Here is a 17,632-nt window from a genome sequence, read left to right as displayed (position 1 = left end):
CTTCGGGCCCTGCATTTAGATTTTATGCATTTAACCGCATTTTATATACTCTTAGCCGTCTAAACAATTCAATAACTAAAACGAAGCCACATAAGCCTTAGGATAAATTTGTATATCCAAAGTTAAACGGTGACAGTCCTCCATTCTCCTGATCTACTCCCTCCCTCTTTCACGAGTAGCCCTTCCAGATTTCAGAATCCCTAGTGGGAACAGCCCATTCAGCCGAACCAACATTTAGAGTCGATGAGACTTCACATTTCAGAATATCCTCTCATAAAATGTTGTTTTGACATGCTTTGTTCCTTTTTCTTTTTTTCCCATCAAAATCCACAAGCCCTCAAACTCAGAATTATGAACTACGTATGGAGAAATTCTATAGGTTTAGGGATGGGTTATAGAATTGTCAGAAGGTTTTCTTAATTACACATATTTTCAGTTCATATGTTTGAAGTCGGAAACGGTATCCATAGGCCATAGAGAAATAATACAATCAGGTAAACTATTCTCATAATTGTTTCTAATTGATAAAATACAGTGTGGATTTGTCAACAAGTGTTCTTGTTTGAAAAGAAAAAGAAACTGAATAGAAATAATCTGTGGGAGGAAGTGAAGAAAGAGAGAGATAGAAGGGGAGGAACTAAACACGAAGGGAGAGAGAAAAGAGATAACGGCCGTATGGGATTAACGTAAGTTCGTAAAAGAAAAATAAGTTAAAGATAGAGTAAATGATGTATAAAATCCTAAGTCATCGGATTGCTTGAATGGCTAAGCTTCTATAAAATAAAATGCTGATAGATGCACGACTTTTTATTTGGGATTTTTTTTTATTAGTATGTCAATATAGCGTTCGGTTGGTACCTTGTTTGAGTTCACTTCTCAACGTCATATATGTTTTCTTAAGAATAACTTGCATAATACAAATAAACTGTCATGTGACGTTCTATTTCAATTATACAAAATGCATTTTTAACATATCGTTTTGTAATTAACACAAAATGTAATGTAGCGGTAAAATACAAGTTGTTTCTCTATTTGCTCAGAGGAAGAGGTGGAGCCATCCACATCGAGCAACTATACATTATTAATAAGAGTGGTCCCGCAGGTCACACAGCTGAGTGTGAATTCACTACGAATGGTATACAAAATGCCTGCATGCAAGGTCCTGTCTCTAATCTTTTAGCTGTCATGGACCCGCCAGGAGCTTGCAAGCTGGTTTCCTTATTACTACTGTTTCAATAAAAAAAAAATGAATAACCTTGCACTTTTTTCGTGGTGTGGATGTGGAATCTGTGGATGAATCATATATTTCAGATAAATTTTCAAAATTTAAACTATCGGAAAATATGGAGACCACAACGCCCGTAGTAAAACACAACCGCTTTGGACAGGTCTTCGATCGTTAGCACTCTTCAATCTTCAGACTTCACATGTATGCATGTTGATGTCGGCCAAACGGCCAAGTTAAAACTTGGAACATTTTGTATTTATTTTTCCATATTTGTCTACATTCTAAATTAATTTGTACGTTAGAGACAATTGCAATTAATATTTTGGCATTGCATGGTTGATATTTTATTTTTGGTCGGAACATGGTGGATATATGATATAATTCTCATCTCACGACTTGGTAGTGAGTTGCATGCATGATGCATGCCATGTATGTACACGTACTAGTCCATACTGGACTAGTTAGTTTTATTGGCGATGATGTTGATGTTGTTGTTGTGACTTAAGACTGTTCTAAACGGAAAGTTGGATTTCAATAACACTTAATTAAAGGTGTTTGAATTCTAATTAATTAAGTTAATTCGTCTTACACACATGAACGTTGAACACCCAAACAAAGTTGAAAAAGGAAATTGTAGATAGTGAGATTTATTGCGGGGAGTACGTAGGTGCGGTGAATCGCAACGAATCACGAGAACCTTGGGGTCTCTTTTGGAAAATTTATTCCAAGTTAAGTCTTGCTTTCAACTTTGAACTTTTGAACTTTGAAGTTGCATGGCGCAAATGGCAAAACACAACTTAAAGTTGTTTCGTTATCTTGGTGCATGTACCTTATGGTATGTGTGTGGAAGCCACAACATGCAATATTATTTCTAAACTATGCCAGCTGCTGAGTAATTCTAATATCATACGGTCACGTAATGTTAAGATTTTATGTATTTAATTTGGTTTTTACTATTTCGTGAGAATTCATTATTAAACTTGTCAAAAAATGGATCACTGATTCTTTTAATAAAACCTAATTTAAAACTTTTTTCCAAAATAAGAAGCAAGTAAGATACAAAAAATCTAAAACGAAAATACTTAAAAGAACAATATTCTTCTAAGCTTATAAACTAATACTAGCAAATTTTTAGTTCGAAAAGACAAAAGCCAAAACCAGTGCTGCAAATACAGTTTTCTAATATTTCTCTATCGCAAAATCCAAAAGTCAGAGAATTGGTGTTGATTACTTGAAGTGTTACACGTGAACCAGAAATTGATTGGCTAATTGGGCTTCCGTTAAAATTACTCATCTCGCTTTAGGTAATTGGGTTGGGCTTTTTCTTTTCTTTTGGGGACCTTGGTAACGCATGTTCATCAGACAGACTCGCCTAATGTAACACAAGGCGACAAACCAAAAGGAAGCAGCAGCGTGCGACCGCACAGACAAAACGTAACGTTCCAACTTGAACGAAGCCATTTCCATTTCCCAGCTGAAAATAAAGAGAGAAAAAACATTGAGAATCTATATCCCTCCGTTTCTTCTAAAAAATGATGACCCAGCGCTGAGCAAAAAGTTTCCCTCCCATCCTTTTCTGCGTTTTATACCGGACCTTTGGAACTGAACCCATCCTTTTATTTTGTCTCCTTCAGACGACCTTCAATAAAAATAACAAAAAGCCTGACAAGTGAAGAAACACAGTCATGCTTCCGATGTCGAGCGGCGCCGCTTGGATGGGCGGAGACGAAGACGACGCAGCGTCTTGGACCAGAAACAGCACCACCACCCACAACAACAACAACAACAACGAGGCAGAGCCCAGAAGAAACGACCAAGACTCGAGCTTGGGAGCTTCTTTTTCAAACTTCAAATCAATGCTGGAAGGTGACTGGTACATGAACAACGTTCTCAGCAACCCAGCTCAAGACCTCCATGCCTTCTCTTCCACCCAAGCTTCTGAAACTACACTTGCTCCTCTGCAACCAATCGACTCCTCCGCCTCCTGTTCTCCGTCGCCGGCCTTCTCTCTCGACCCTTCACAGCCGCCACAGCAGTTTTTGCCTCCAAAATCCTGCTTCTCCTCTCTCCTCAACGTCGTCTGCTCCAACCCTTTTGATAACAACTTCGACCTGGGCTGCGACGCTGGGTTTCTGGGCTCCTTTCAGGGAAATCAGCCTTCCAATTCCTCTGTTCTGATGGGTTTCACGGCCCTCAATTCTCATTCTCAGATGGGTACTCCCGAACTCAGTTCGAGCGCCGAGTTTCCAGCCAGTCGGTTGCTTCCGGTAACGGACAACGCCAATGTACTCGACGGCGACTTTGGCTTCGAAGGCTTCGATGGCTCGGCCGGCGCTCAGCTGCTGAACCGGGCTAAGCTCCTGTTCCCTTCCATGGGTGCTCAGCCCACCCTTTTCCAGAAGCGCCGCCAAAACTCTGTAGGCGATGGGGGTGATAAATTGGGAAATTTGGAGATTTCGGGTCCCAGGTACGGGGGACTACTGGAGAGTTTGGAGAAGAAAAGGAAGAGGAACGAGGAGGGTGAGATGGAGGAAGGGAGTCTGGATGTGTCCGGTTTGAATTATGACTCGGATGACTTCAATGAGTACAGTCAAGTGGAGGTGGAGGAGAATGCGAAGAATGGTGGAAGCAATTCGAATGCCAACAGCACTGTCACCGGTGTAGAGGGAGGAGACCGGAAGGGCAAGAAGAAGGGTTTGCCGGCCAAAAATTTGATGGCGGAGAGGCGGCGGAGGAAGAAGCTCAATGATAGGCTCTACATGCTTAGGTCTGTTGTACCCAAGATAAGCAAGGTAGTCATTTTCTGTACCATCTATACTTAGACGTAGTTCTCCATTAATTTATTTTTGCCTTGTTCCTTTGAAGATGTAGTCTTTGTGCTTTCCCCGTCTTTTTATGTTAGTTTATGTGAGTTTCTTGTTCTAATTATATTGTGTTTCTCTCGTTTTTCATTTTAACTAGTACTATAAGTATGTGAATTAGCTGAATTTAACAGCGGAATTTGCGTGGAAGAATTACAGTGAATTTAAGCCATTTAGAAAGCAATGTATTCATACCATTGTATTGATGTATAAGAGAAGTACCCGTGCTGTTTTACATCGAATTGGTCGTTTTACTTGAAGGAAGTTAATATTTTGGAAAATCCATGACAGATCTGATGGCTCTTGATATTGCCTGAAGTTTGGCGATTGTTTGGGTGATTTATCTTCCTGTGTGATTTGTGGCTTCTCGCTCATTAGTCATAATACCTGATGAGTATTCTGTCATGTTGTAAACAGATGGATAGGGCGTCCATACTAGGGGATGCAATTGATTATTTGAAAGAGCTTCTACAAAGGATTAATGACCTCCATAACGAGCTGGAGTCAGCTCCACCCGGTTCTTTGCTGCCTGCTTCAACAAGTTTTCATCCGTTGACACCCACTCCATCCACCCTTCCCTGCCGTGTTAAAGAAGAGCTCTGCCCGAGCTCCTTGCTAAGCCCCAAAACTCAGCCGAAGGTAAGTTTTATTCACCTGGTTTTGTAGTTTGAAGCATGTAAAAGGTGCATAAAGTATGATTGAGGATTTTTCTTTAACTTGTAATATTTGGTCAACTGTATTTTGCAGGTGGAGGTTCGGGTAAGGGAAGGGCGAACTGTTAATATCCACATGTTCTGTTCTCGGAGACCAGGTCTCTTACTCTCAACCATGAGGGCCTTGGATAACCTTGATTTGGACGTCCAGCAGGCTGTGATCAGCTGCTTCAATGGGTTTGCTTTAGATGTGTTCCGAGCTGAGGTATGTTTCTTTTTGGGATAGCGAATTGCTGAGACTGTTTTTACAGTGTACAGTTTCTGGATATGAAGCATAAGGGTGAATTTTACTAACACAAATTAACACACACACACGCATATCTATCTGTTCTGCTTTTTAATTTTTGGTGCTTTACCTTTTGACATCCAGATCTAATATATAGTATTATCCTGACTATGTGTAAAAATCTTCAATTTTACTATGGGAGATATGAAAGATGAGTTTGCTATGTTTGCTGCTTCTGAACTTCAAGCTTCTATTCTACTGTGTTTGGAAGATAGACTATCAGATAAAGATTTTAATCCCAAAAGGATTACTTGAGATTGGTCACAAAGTTTGATTGGCATAAAAACTGCTTCGGTTGCATCTGAGCCTTTTTTTCCGGGAATGTCATGAAATACAACTTTGGTATTCTTACTGTATCTTTTGCAGTAGTAAAGTTTTTGGGTTAAGTAGGGACACACAAATTATAATCCCTTGTATGTTGAACAGCAATGCAGGGAAAACCAGTTCTTGCCAGAGCAAATAAAAGCAGTACTTTTGGATTCAGCTGGATTTCATGATATGATGATGTAACTGTTACTCGAGCATTACAAATTGGAGCCTTACAATTGGAAGAAATGAAGGCAGGCAGGCACCCTCAACTCAGCTAGCTAGTTTGCAAATGCAACGGCTTCCTTCTCCTCTCTTTGTTCCATCGATAGAGCTTAACTCGAAGAATGTCAGCCGATGATGCCCGTAGATTTAGTTTTTTTTTATCATCTGTTTTGTTGTAGTGGATTATGTTATGTTGAATCATCAGGCAAAACTGCTCTCTTATCTTCAGTAACTAACTTCAGCTCTTGATATTAATTTCCTCTCTGTTGTTGTTTACTTGTGCATGCATGAGTAGGCTACAATGTCTCTTTGCGAGTTGTTTTTAATTGCAAGCGATGTTAATACTCTAAGTTAGATTAGAGCGAGGTTTAAACTTGGGACGCAATTTGGACCTTAAGAAAGAAAAGCTTCTTTGCAATCGGTGCCAAAACGTTGTTTGACAAATCAAAGGAAGTACTTGTTGAAACAGTCTGAATGGAGGCCCACAGTACTAACTGAGTCAATACGTGTCCACGCGAACCGCGCCATGGGAGACGCAGACAATTCTGGACTCCACGTTTGGTCCAACTTTTCTATTTTTAAACCGCCAACCTCACTTTTTCTGTCAGCGGCATCCCCATACGAAATTTCTGTCAAATTCTGGTGGACTCAGAACTTGTAAGTCAAAAACCTTGGTGCTGCGTCAAAAACAAACAACACAACACTGTCGAAAAGAAGAGGCGCCGCCAGGGTTGGGTTTGGTTTGGTTTATTTGTGTGTCTATCTGTCTGTCTTCCGGGTATTCCTTCGGCATTCCTTGAGTATTGAGAGAGTTTTGCGGCCAGCTCGCCAGCTCGCCCTCTCAATGCTCTGAATCTTCAACGACGGACCACAGAGCCTCTGCCGCCTCTCTCTCTCTGCATTCCGTTTCCGCCGCGCCGTTCCGTTGTTGGAGGCTCTACGTTTGGTTAGGTCTCATCTTTTTGATCTCTCTATCTTCTCAAGGTACTTTTCAATCTCTCTTACTTTTGTCTTGTTTGTGTTGTGTGTCGTGCATTTATACATGAATGCTGTCCCCTCACCACTCTAATATCAATGCAAATGAATTTAGAGAATTTTAATAGTATTTATTTTGACAAAAAATTATATTTTTAAATTAAAAAATTAATTTTAATATTATTCATTTTACTTTTTATTTTATCATTATTTTTAAAATTCAAAAATTTTAAATCATTTTCGTTAGTTTTCTAATGAATTAATTGCTTCTCTCCGTTTTACTTCAAACAAAACTAAGATTTTGAAATTATCTGCTTTATGTCCTTTTAGCTGTTTGTTTACTTCTGAAATTATTCAATCAAGCTATGAAATTTTGCAGATTGAGCTGCTGCTCAAGTTCGAAATTCGATAAACCGGTTCTGTGTCGGGATCTTGAGTTTCTCACTCTGTGCGCCATAACAATCAACTGTTTCAGACACTCCGTTCACAACATTAGTCGGAATAACTTATCTTTAGAATGGTGACCGCCTTGCATTTTTCCGGAGTTAAAACTCTGTGCCCTGCATCCTCAGAAAGATCTTTGCAATTCAATCAACCACTTTTGTCACAAAGTCTTGGTTTCGCAACTTGTGTCGCTTCCAGCAATGGATTCTATGCAAGTGCGAAAGACTTTTCTTGTACGAGCAGGGTTTTGAGAGTCAGTTGCGAGAGAGGGATTGCAGATGTTCTTGAAAAGAAACGGACTGACAATCAAAGCCTAGGCGAGAATGAGAAACAATTGACGTGCGTTATGAAGTTTGGTGGCTCCTCGGTGGCTTCTGCAGAGAGAATGAGGGAGGTTGCTGATCTTATACTCAGCTTCCCACAAGAGAGGCCTGTCATTGTTCTTTCTGCCATGGGAAAGACAACTAACAAACTCCTACTGGTACCACTTTATATGAACATTACTTGATATGTCATCCAACATTTTATCCCTTCATTTCTTACCATTAACAACTTACGGTCAGATTGGTTTCTCATGAGTAGGCAGGAGAAAAGGCCGTCACTTGCGGTGTTACCAATGTATCTATGATTGATGAGTTGAGCTTCATAAAAGAATTACATCTCAGGTGAGAGCAGTGAAATATTTTTCTTTCTTCTATAATTGTTTTAGGAAAAAGAATTCGATTTTCGATTTTTTCTCATTGTGCATCACCCTATTCTGAATAGGACTGTGGAAGAACTTGGAGTGGACAGCTCCATCATTTCATGTGAGTTTCTTTTCTTACCCGCACTTACAGTTAACTTTTTTATTATAAAGCAAATTATGATCTTTGTTTTGTATATCAGCAAGTTCAAAATATTAAGCAGCCTAAAGGTGGCTTTGTATACCAATGTTCATTGTAATCCTACTGATTTTTTTGGCTATACCCGTTATCCCTGATTTGCAGCACACCTCAAAGAACTGGAACAACTTCTGAAGGGAATTGCTATGATGAAAGAGTTGACTTTACGAACCAAAGACTATCTGGTTTCATTTGGGGAATGCATGTCCACGCGGCTTTTTGTTGCCTATCTGAATAAGATTGGCGTTAAAGCCCGCCAAGTATGTTCTTTTCCAATTTAATTTAATGGTGAAAAGTGCTCTCAAATTTCCTGCTGTAATTTCTGAAGAATTCCTAATTGTTTGTTAGCACCATTATTGCTGATAGAAAATTCATATGATTGTGTGTTTGTTGTTTTGGCAGTATGATGCCTTCGAAATTGGGTTTATAACCACAGATGACTTCACAAATGCGGACATTTTGGAGGCAACTTATCCGGCTGTCGCAAAGAGGTTACATGGTGATTGGATATGTGATCCTGCTATTCCAGTTGTTACTGGTTTCCTTGGAAAGGTGTCCCTTCTGGCTAACTTCAACGTATCTTCAGTTTTTGAAAATTTCATCCATTAACACCATAGACACTGTTTTTCTGGTTGCAGGGATGGAGATCATGTGCTGTGACTACACTGGGTAGAGGTGGTAGTGATTTGACAGCTACAACCATTGGTAAAGCATTGGGGTTACGAGAAATTCAGGTGAGTTCAAATAATATTTCACTTTTTTGCCCAATTTCCTAGTTCTTCTAAAAATAGCAAAATATGACCTATTTCTCAATGTCGTACAGGTGTGGAAGGATGTTGATGGCGTTTTGACATGTGATCCTAACATATATCAGCGTGCACAACCTGTACCATATTTGACATTTGAAGAGGCTGCCGAACTTGCATATTTTGGTGCTCAGGTATCAATAATGATACTAAATATTCATAAATATTCGCAACACTTCTCTTATTAAGTGCCAATATTAGACGCAATGGTTTCTGACTTATTTGATACAGCTTTTTTCTGACTTTAAATACTCAGTTTTCCTCTTCTAATGATTTGAGGTGCTTTGGACCACCTGTATTTTAGTTACAATTGTTTTTGTTCAACAAGAAAAAAAGAAAACATGATTTAATCATTTTTCTTACCTTCTTGCAGGTCTTGCATCCACAGTCCATGAGACCAGCCAGAGAGGCTGATATTCCAGTGAGGGTTAAAAATTCATACAACCCTAATGCTCCCGGTACTGTTATCACCCATGCAAGAGATATGAGCAAGGTTTGTAAAAGTAGTCTGCTGGAAAATTGAACTCCGCTGTCAAAATGCTTCCCACTTCATTGCGTTTTCTTTGTCTCAATTGCAGGCTGTATTAACCAGCATCGTTTTGAAAAGGAATGTGACTATGTTGGATATTGTTAGCACTCGCATGCTGGGTCAATATGGATTTCTTGCCAAGGTGAGAAAACAAATTACCTTTTTTCTGTAGGTTGTCCTCTTGATAACTTGGTGGCTTATATTTATAATATTTTCCATGTAGGTATTTACAACTTTCGAAGATTTGGGCATATCAGTTGATGTTGTTGCTACCAGTGAAGTTAGTATTTCCTTGACACTGGATCCCTCAAAGCTTTGGAGCAGAGAGCTTATTCGGCAGGCAAGTGTATGATCTCATCTTCCTTTTCTTCTGACTGGTTATAATTTTCTGGAATTTACTTGACACATGCATCTAAGCTTTATTAAATTGTCCGCGTATGTTTTGTTATGGTTTTTCATTTTATGCATGTTCGTTCTTGTCGGTGCATAGTATGGAAAAATGGTAGCCAATCACGTGCACACAACATATTTTCGCTTGCAATTCTTATATAAGTTCTCATTGAATACCGTATCTTCCTTGCAGGAACTTGACCATGTCGCGGAAGAACTTGGGAAAATTGCTGTTGTCAATCTTCTACAGCACAGATCAATTATATCTCTCATTGGAAATGTGCAGAGGTCATCACTGATACTAGAGAAGGTAATGTATTGTGTTTTGCTAAGTAGTTAAGAATGTCCCCTAATTTGCTTTTGTTCTTTGGTCGACTGCAACTTCATCCAACATTAGCTATCTCTTTGATCACGTATATTTGATTTTAGTATTCACATTTTTGGTCGCATGTGGCAGGCATTTCAGGTTCTTCGAACCATTGGAGTCAATGTTCAAATGATCTCTCAGGGTGCATCCAAGGTATCTCCCAACAACACTAGTTCTCTCTCTTTTCATTGTAGTGGCGGTGAAACGGAAAGCCAAATTTTCGATGCCCTCTTATCTGTCTCTCCTAAATCCCAGTTCATTTTCGACTAGGCATGATTCATGAATGAATAGGGTGCTTACAGTTGATTCCCTATGAAATGTTTATAAATTTGATTTGATCATTTCGGTAGTTGAACTCACCATTTACGTATTACCCCTGGCCAGGTTAATATCTCTTTGGTTGTCAATGACGATGAAGCAGAGCAGTGCGTTAGGGCTCTCCACCAGGCTTTCTTTGGAAACGATCTCTTTGAAGTAGAATGTGGATCGGAGAATGGTTCGGTCTTAGTATCAGCGCAACATTGAAGGAGATTCGATTCTTCGATTCTTTGAAAATGAACCGTTAGTTTACACACCATATGATTTTCAGCTTTAGTCATTAGTTCTACCATTTCTGGAGAAAATATCTGCCCCTTGGGCTGTCAGTTTAGAATTGAAGACGTGGTATCGCCACCGATATTGTATCATGTTGGATAATGTAATGCTTGTGTTGCAAGGAATTAACTAGGAAATAATTATATTTTTGGTGAAATAAAGAATGAGCAAGGGTTATTATGGTTTTGAAATCCCGTCCCAAGGATCGGGGAAATGTCACCAGAAGTCTCCACAAGAGCAAAGCCCATCTCTAAAATGATGGAACCTGCTTGAGTCTCTAACTATTATTTCCCTCCCAACAATCTTTGTGATCACCTTGATTGCGGCATGGCAGTCCGTGCAAGCTCGTAAGTTCTTCATCACCACTATCGGTGATCCTTCCGGTGTACTGATCAATGCAAAAGCAATTGCTAAGCGTTCACTGTGATATTTCAGAGACTCCACTTTTATTTCCTCATCCTCGTTGTGCAGGGCACAGCTTATATCCGGCTTGTATCCTTCCTTTTCCATCTCCTTCGCCAATGTGTCAATCTTGTTCATAATCTTCGCACTCTGTGGGTGGCTCTTGTCATTCACTGTAAACACGTGAGTTTTGTGATTGATTTCCACCCAACTATACGCTGTAACCTTTCTGATTCCTCTCTCCCTCATCGCCTTCATCACCTTGACAACACTCTCCCATTGACCTGTTGCTGCATAGATATTTGACATGCTGACATAAGCACCTGCATCCCTAAGCTTTTCCATTTTGAAAAGTCGGTCTGCTGCTCTCTCTGCCAATTCTTGGTTCTTATGAATTTTACATGAGTTTAGAACTGATGACCACATAATCTCATCGGGCTCAAATGGCATTTCAGCCATCAATTTCTCTGCTTCACTGAACCTCCCACTTCGACACAACAAATCAACCATTGATGCATAGTGCTCTCTCCTTAGAACAATCTTACTGTTGCAAGTTAAGGAGTTGAAGTACTGTAGTCCTTCGTCAACAAGCCCGCAGTGGCTACAAGCAGTTAAAACGCTTAGGAAGCTCACTGAATCTGGTTTGAAACCAGACTGAACCATCTGTTCGAATGATCTAAGAGTGCCTTCGCCATCCCCATTTAATGCATAAGCTGAGATCAGAGCATTCCAGCAGACCCGATTCCTCTTGGGCATCTCTTGAAAAATTTGAAGTGCGTCTTTCATAGAACCACATTTTGCATACATATCTAGGAGTGCGCTTGCAGGAAAAACATTGGATGTGAATCCTAATTTGATCACAGATGAGTGTAACTGCTTTCCCAGCGAGAGGGAAGCTAAACTCGCAGAGGCTCTTAAGACGCTAGCAAAAGTAGCCTGGTCCGGACTAACATTTTCTCTGCGCATCTCATTGAACAGTTCCAAGCCTTCCTCATGGACCCCGTTTTGCACATATCCGGATATCATTGCAGTCCATGGAACTGCACTTCTGTCAGCTAGAGTTGTGAATATCCTTTTGGCTTCCTCAAATCTGCCACATTTGGCATACATGTCCACCAACGAATTTCCAACCTGAATTTCTGAATCAGCTGTTACTATAATCGCCTGGGAATGGATCTGCCGACCCATGTTTAAGTTCAGCGTATTTGATGCGATGCTCAACATGGTTGGAAAAGGAAATTTCTTCCTGTCATGTATAGTTAACTGTAATTCACGAAAAAGATCAAGAGACGCTTTAAATTGCCCATCCCACACATGAGATGTGATGATTACATTGTAAGAAATACCATCCAACTCTGGCATCTCATTGAAAAGTTTCCTTGCTTCAACCGAAGACTCATGCTTTGAGTAGAAATCGAGCAATGCATTCCCCACGAACACGTTCCAAACAAAATTAGTCTTCACCACAAAACCGTGAACCTGCTGCCCAAAGGTTATGTCGTCTAAATTAATACCGGCACAAAGTACTGCTGCGAAAGTGAACTCCGAAGGCTTGTGACCCAAGTTTTGCATTTGAGCAAAAAGGTTTACAGCCTCTTCATTCAAATTATCTTTTGAGTATCCTGTTATCAATGCATTGAACGTAACATTATCTCTCTCGGGCATTTCCTTGAAGAGTCGACAAGCTAAATCCAGGCGACGCGATTTGCAGTAGGAATCAATCAAGGAATTGCAGACCATGAGGGTGGAAGCATATCCCAACTTAAGGACATGTGAATGAACTTGAACTACTTGTTCGGTGGTTCCCATGTCGCTGCATCCGGACAGGAGAGTAGCAAAAGTCACATAATCCGGCTTGGTTCCCCACCTGTGCATGTCGGCGTAAAGTTTAAATGCCTCCTGGTATCGATTAGCTTGGGAAAACCCACCTATTAGTATGGTCCACGTTACCGCTGTACGGTCAACCATGGTGTCAAGCAGCTCTCTGGCCTTGGAAAGATTGCCGGAGTTGACGTAACAGGAAATCATCATGTTTGTGGAGACGGTGTTTTTGTGAGGCATTTGGTCGAACAGTTGACGTGCTCGAGACAATTCACCTCGATTTAGGAAGTTATTGACCAGAAAATTGGACCGGCATGTGCGGGCATCGAAGCCCGTCTTGATGAGACGGGCATCAACGGAGTTTTGGGCGTTGAGGTTGGGATTAGGGAATGGTTTTGGGGAGTCGGGGACTCTTGGTCTTGGAGTTGGAGTTTTAACTTTGAGGAGCGCATTTGACGATCTAAATGCTGTCATATCGTATCGTATGCAATATATCAGCTGTTTTAACCATTTGGGTGGGCTCCTGGAAAATGTTGGCTGTGGAGGCTCGTGCTTGTTATGCTGTTGCGGCGCTTTCGGCCGCAGCGGGTGGAGGAAGCTGTTAGGGTTTGTTTGTATGTTTCTGGTTTGGGCTTCAAACTACGTTTTGGGCTTTTGGGTTACTACGAAGGTTTATCTTTTGCCCCTGTAATTTATGTATTTTGATCTTTGTTCTATACTTTTTGTGTTTTAATAATAAAGTAACCCCTTTACCGAAAGGAAAAAAAAAACAACGAAACAACCATACAACCCAAAAGAAAAGCTTAATTGGTACTTAAAAGTGAGAAATATAACATCTACACAAAATGTCACTGAAATTTCCTCAAATAAAACAAAATGTCACTTAAATCAGTTTACATGCTTCCGTTGGATAATGAATGTCTATGCAGTAAGTACTAAAAAGAATCTATAACAAACAAACATTAATTAAGCCACCATACATGCGTGTGTATCAGTATTTCCATACATCTTTCTACTTCCAAAAATCTCTACGAATGTAGCCACAAAAATATGAGCATTCGATCAGTGTATCGCTGGCGATGTCTTTCCCACTGCTTAAGGCAGCTTGAGATTCCTCCCATGTCATGACCACTCATCCAAGCATAACGAGAGAAGTGGAAAAAGCCGAGTTCTGTAATCCACCGGGAAGAAGACCATCTCACTGAACATTCCACAAGTCAAGGAGAAACCAGGAATACACGGCTCGGTCTGCTCTAAACCATCCAAATTAAGTCCATAAAGAATCAAACACAGGATATTTCTTGGCTAAACATCTGATTTTAAGGAATGCCTCACGCATACAAGGTCATCCAACTTATTGCCATCCATTTTGTAAAGAGAAACACCTTCCATTTGAATATAGTGGTCCTGCGCCTCCTTCCCCAGACTCTTGAAAGGCAAGACTTCCCATTTATTGTAATTTGAAAACTTTCTTTTATCACTCATGTCTGGAGAGCCTGAGACAGGCCCAACTTTGTCAGCGTCCACGTTGCCCGACACCTTGCAACTACCAAACTGTCCCAAGTTACCAGCCTCACCCCTCTTTAATCTCAAGGCAGCTGCATGAGCTCTGCCTATCATTTCCCGACTTGGCACATCTGACCAGTCTTGCTTCCTCTTAGATCTCATGGGAGAATGGATTCGGACAACCTGACATAAAAAAATAGTAAAAGTTGAATCATTTGGGGATAAAAATTCAGGCATGAGCCTATAACTGCCAAACATTCTAATAAATAAGAAAAGTTTATGTTCTTACGCCAAGGCACTCTAGGAGCTGGTAGTATGCCCTTCCTTGAAGTGGATTGTGCCCTTTCCTAGGTGTAGAGAAGTAACGTGTCCTACAATGAAGCACAAACTAGTCAGCCAAAGGATGACAGACAAACAATGTCACACCTGAATTGCACTGATGATAAAGGCAGGAATATAATTCCTTGCTTCCTAATAATGATGCCTGCAAATAAATAACAACAGCATATCAAGTAAAAGCCAAACGAAACAAACCATTCAGTATAGCCAGGATCAACAGTGAAACCATATATGTCAACAATGTCGCACATAGATAGTGCTAGTTCTACTGATTTCATTCCGGTTCCTTTGGCACCTCGGCGGAGCACAATACCTTGGAAAAGGTAAACTGGATTTGTAATACTCTGCAATATGTTAGGATCCAAAATGTTAGTCAAGTCTCGGAAAACGAAGTGTGTTAACTATCTACTCAGATAGAACATATATATTGGCCTCATTAGATGCGATCTTAACCTTGATCATTGCATTAAAGTCTTTGTGCGTAACACTTTTGATTATAAGTACCTCATCAGCTGCACAAGAAAGGGAAAGTTGCAAACATGGAAACATACTTCAAGTAAATTTTCTGAAGAGCGATGAAGATTTAGGATTTCACATATACAACAAACAGAAATTAACTTTGCCACACAAAAGTAAGAAATAAAAATTAAAACACACAAATTACTTAGAAGCATACCAGACCCATTTAGAATGGCAACCATGTTTCGAGCAGCACCCCTTACAACAAGGCGAAAATCCCTCTTCATACCAACATACTTGGCATATTTCTACACATATGAAGGACTAATTGAGAGTTTTATCAACTAAATTACTGCCTATTATTCCATAGGAATCTGTTGCCTATAGAAGGAGTAAAACTGAAAAATAACAATATACTTAAGAGGCTGTGTTTCCCAACTAGAACCACAGAAGAACCAATGGCTGTCTGTCATGAAAAAATCAATCCATATATTCACCGATGATAGGAAACAAACATGCTATTTTACCTCATTAACAGGAGCCTCATTGTCCCTTATAACAGCATCATGACTATCAATCTCTTTTCCAAACTCCGTCTTCAAAAGATCTCCTGAATTTCCAACAACTGCACATGTGCGAAATTGCCGAGGATGAAAAGGTGGCTTTGCTGGTAGTAACACATTAAGATGTTCCTCACAAAGTGTCTTATTGTAGCATTTCTTAGTTCCCCTACAACCAAACAAATACAGAGGTAAACAGATGGACTTGATGTTCGTAGGCATTTGCATGCTATAATCTATTGGCAGAAATCAAGCACAGGTTTGGAAGATATAGTGTGTAGACAAACGTACAATTGTGCAATCCTTTGTGGTGCATACTCCTCCCAACCTTTAGGCCGAACATCTAGATACTCCCTTGTCAATACTGTCGTCATGTTCCGGTACTGCATCCATCCTTAAAAGCATCAGTTCGAAGAATTGGCTTAAGGGGTTAATTACACTTAGACAGATGATAGAAGAGAGACAAACCTGCTCCCACAAAAGAAGTGCCTCACAAACATTGTAGGGGTATTCGAGTGCTTCAAACTTTTTAAATTGCTCATTATACTGCAATTCGAGTCTCATGTAAATAGCAATTGGAGATTAGACTAGTATCAAAATTCAAAATTCAAGATGAAATTGTGGTGACAAGGCAAAGAGTAGTCGACGGACCCAGGTGCTGTTAGTTCCTTCCGGGAACTTAAGAGTCAGATTGCAATGGTCAATAAAGTGTGCAGTCAGACCAAGCCCTCTGTTTGCCTACATTTACCTTAACCTTTGTAAGAATTCATACCCAACACTAAAACACACAAAAATTACAGAAAAATGAAGAAAGAAAGGAACAAAAAACAGATTTCTTGGATCAGTATAACGCAAAAATATACAAAATTGAACTGAATCGACAACTTGAATTAGTGATTTAAATGACAAGATTCAAATTTAAACAATGGATTAATAGAGGCAGATCCGGTGAAAATTAAGAAACTAACCACGCATTGCTTCACAGTAGACTGAAATTCCGATAAAACCCGAACATCATGTTGGGTGTGGAGATCTAATTTCTGATTACCTGGATACATATAATTAATGATAAAGAAATTGAATTATGAGTGAAACATCGTGTTTAGTTTTGATTTAAAGGAAAAGATATGAACGTGAGTGAGCGAGGGAGGACCTGCGAATAAAGAGGATTGGATGGCGAAAAGGAGAAGAGAGAAGAAGGCGACGGAGCAAATCAGGTAGAGAATAGTGGGCCGCCGGTTGAGATTGTTGCTGCTCGACGCCGGTCTGTGACTTCTCATTGCTCTACTACTGCTCGAACGAACAATAACAGCAGCAAGTCTCTTATTCTGCTTAGCTCGAGTAGGCCACGCGGAGAGAGACTAGGAGAGTGAGACTATCGACATTCGACCCCGAGCTTCTGATTCAGGGAAGCATATACCCAGCCAAGGAAACCAGTTGAATTACCAGACAAGCAAATCAATTGATTCTTCACTCTATTGGTGTATAGTATTTTTTTTTTCTTTCTATTTTTCAACTTTAAAAATCAATAAAAATAGTTTCAGACCTAATAATGTTAGGATTTTATTCAAAGGTCTTACAACATTTTATTTAGCTACCATGCAAAAATTTTCATCAAACTAAAAATTGTAATTTTTTCATAAAAATTGTGAGTTATAACCTACGTTTCAAATCGATTTTCGGAAATTTTAAGACATTTATTATAAGCCAAAACTTGAGTTATTCTCGTCAACATTTTGCTTAGCTCCCTACAAAAAATTTCCCAAAACTAAAAATTTCAATTTTTTCAAAAAAATCTTTGAACTATATAACCTACATTTTTTTGTGAAAAAATGAAAATTTTTTATTTTAGCCAAATTTTTTTCGTGAGTATTAAGGAAAATATTATATGGCATTTGCAATCGATTTTACAGTTTTTTGAGCAATAAAAGTATATTTAG

The 17,632-nt window shown here is 39.7% G+C and overlaps 4 protein-coding genes across 5 annotated transcripts; 2 read left to right on the top strand and 2 right to left on the bottom strand.

The window, feature by feature from the left end:
* Nucleotides 1-2,688: 2,688 nt before the first annotated feature.
* On the top strand, nucleotides 2,689-5,890 carry LOC137739763 (transcription factor ICE1-like). The gene is made up of 4 exons (XM_068479467.1): nucleotides 2,689-4,020; nucleotides 4,507-4,728; nucleotides 4,837-5,007; nucleotides 5,515-5,890. Exons 1-4 carry the CDS (start codon nucleotides 2,914-2,916, stop codon nucleotides 5,596-5,598), a joined length of 1,584 nt encoding a protein of 527 aa, XP_068335568.1. The 5' UTR covers nucleotides 2,689-2,913; the 3' UTR covers nucleotides 5,599-5,890.
* Nucleotides 5,891-6,068: 178 nt separating this feature from the next.
* On the top strand, nucleotides 6,069-10,777 carry LOC137739613 (aspartokinase 2, chloroplastic-like). 2 transcript variants are annotated; one of them, XM_068479244.1, is made up of 14 exons: nucleotides 6,069-6,603; nucleotides 6,974-7,519; nucleotides 7,621-7,703; nucleotides 7,804-7,844; nucleotides 8,025-8,179; nucleotides 8,322-8,471; nucleotides 8,558-8,653; nucleotides 8,743-8,859; nucleotides 9,099-9,218; nucleotides 9,304-9,396; nucleotides 9,478-9,594; nucleotides 9,838-9,954; nucleotides 10,102-10,164; nucleotides 10,396-10,777. In XM_068479244.1, exons 2-14 carry the CDS (start codon nucleotides 7,112-7,114, stop codon nucleotides 10,534-10,536), a joined length of 1,701 nt encoding a protein of 566 aa, XP_068335345.1. In that variant the 5' UTR covers nucleotides 6,069-6,603; nucleotides 6,974-7,111; the 3' UTR covers nucleotides 10,537-10,777. The 2 variants fall into 2 exon arrangements, with proteins under 2 accessions (XP_068335345.1, XP_068335344.1); XM_068479243.1 differs by having other exon boundaries at nucleotides 9,478-9,600.
* A 25-nt stretch (nucleotides 10,778-10,802) lies between these two features.
* LOC137739612 (putative pentatricopeptide repeat-containing protein At2g01510) lies at nucleotides 10,803-13,392 on the bottom strand. Its single transcript, XM_068479242.1, has one exon. It carries the CDS (start codon nucleotides 13,300-13,302, stop codon nucleotides 10,822-10,824), a length of 2,481 nt encoding a protein of 826 aa, XP_068335343.1. The 5' UTR covers nucleotides 13,303-13,392; the 3' UTR covers nucleotides 10,803-10,821.
* A 273-nt stretch (nucleotides 13,393-13,665) lies between these two features.
* LOC137740001 (sialyltransferase-like protein 1) lies at nucleotides 13,666-17,191 on the bottom strand. The gene is made up of 11 exons (XM_068479783.1): nucleotides 16,846-17,191; nucleotides 16,661-16,740; nucleotides 16,344-16,430; nucleotides 16,161-16,238; nucleotides 15,984-16,075; nucleotides 15,660-15,861; nucleotides 15,350-15,440; nucleotides 15,127-15,185; nucleotides 14,869-15,017; nucleotides 14,624-14,705; nucleotides 13,666-14,517 (listed from the first exon to the last, which is right to left on the bottom strand). Exons 1-11 carry the CDS (start codon nucleotides 16,970-16,972, stop codon nucleotides 14,134-14,136), a joined length of 1,431 nt encoding a protein of 476 aa, XP_068335884.1. The 5' UTR covers nucleotides 16,973-17,191; the 3' UTR covers nucleotides 13,666-14,133.
* Between the last annotated feature and the right edge of the window lie 441 nt (nucleotides 17,192-17,632).

The sequence above is a fragment of the Pyrus communis genome, chromosome 7, assembly GCF_963583255.1.
Source record: "Pyrus communis chromosome 7, drPyrComm1.1, whole genome shotgun sequence".
NCBI lineage: Eukaryota > Viridiplantae > Streptophyta > Magnoliopsida > Rosales > Rosaceae > Pyrus > Pyrus communis.
The sequence above is the reverse complement of the archived record's forward strand: the minus strand, read 5'-3'. Positions and strand labels throughout refer to the sequence as shown.

Excerpts from the sequence above, each read along its gene's own strand:
- LOC137739763 (XM_068479467.1), top strand. The coding sequence starts at position 2,914 with ATGCTTCCGATGTCGAGCGGCGCCGCTTGGATGGGCGGAGACGAAGAC. Across the intron at positions 4,729-4,836 it reads GCCCCAAAACTCAGCCGAAG|GTGGAGGTTCGGGTAAGGGA; the intron begins GTAAGTTTTATT and ends TGTATTTTGCAG. Across the intron at positions 5,008-5,514 it reads TAGATGTGTTCCGAGCTGAG|CAATGCAGGGAAAACCAGTT; the intron begins GTATGTTTCTTT and ends TATGTTGAACAG.
- LOC137739613 (XM_068479243.1), top strand. The coding sequence starts at position 7,112 with ATGGTGACCGCCTTGCATTTTTCCGGAGTTAAAACTCTGTGCCCTGCA. Across the intron at positions 9,601-9,837 it reads AGCTTATTCGGCAGGCAAGT|GAACTTGACCATGTCGCGGA; the intron begins GTATGATCTCAT and ends TCTTCCTTGCAG. Across the intron at positions 10,165-10,395 it reads TCTCTCAGGGTGCATCCAAG|GTTAATATCTCTTTGGTTGT; the intron begins GTATCTCCCAAC and ends ACCCCTGGCCAG.
- LOC137740001 (XM_068479783.1), bottom strand. The coding sequence starts at position 16,972 with ATGAGAAGTCACAGACCGGCGTCGAGCAGCAACAATCTCAACCGGCGG. Across the intron at positions 16,431-16,660 it reads CTACTGTGAAGCAATGCGTG|GCAAACAGAGGGCTTGGTCT; the intron begins GTTAGTTTCTTA and ends AGGTAAATGTAG. Across the intron at positions 15,441-15,659 it reads ATGAGGCTCCTGTTAATGAG|AAATATGCCAAGTATGTTGG; the intron begins GTAAAATAGCAT and ends TCATATGTGTAG.
- LOC137739612 (XM_068479242.1), bottom strand. The coding sequence starts at position 13,302 with ATGACAGCATTTAGATCGTCAAATGCGCTCCTCAAAGTTAAAACTCCA.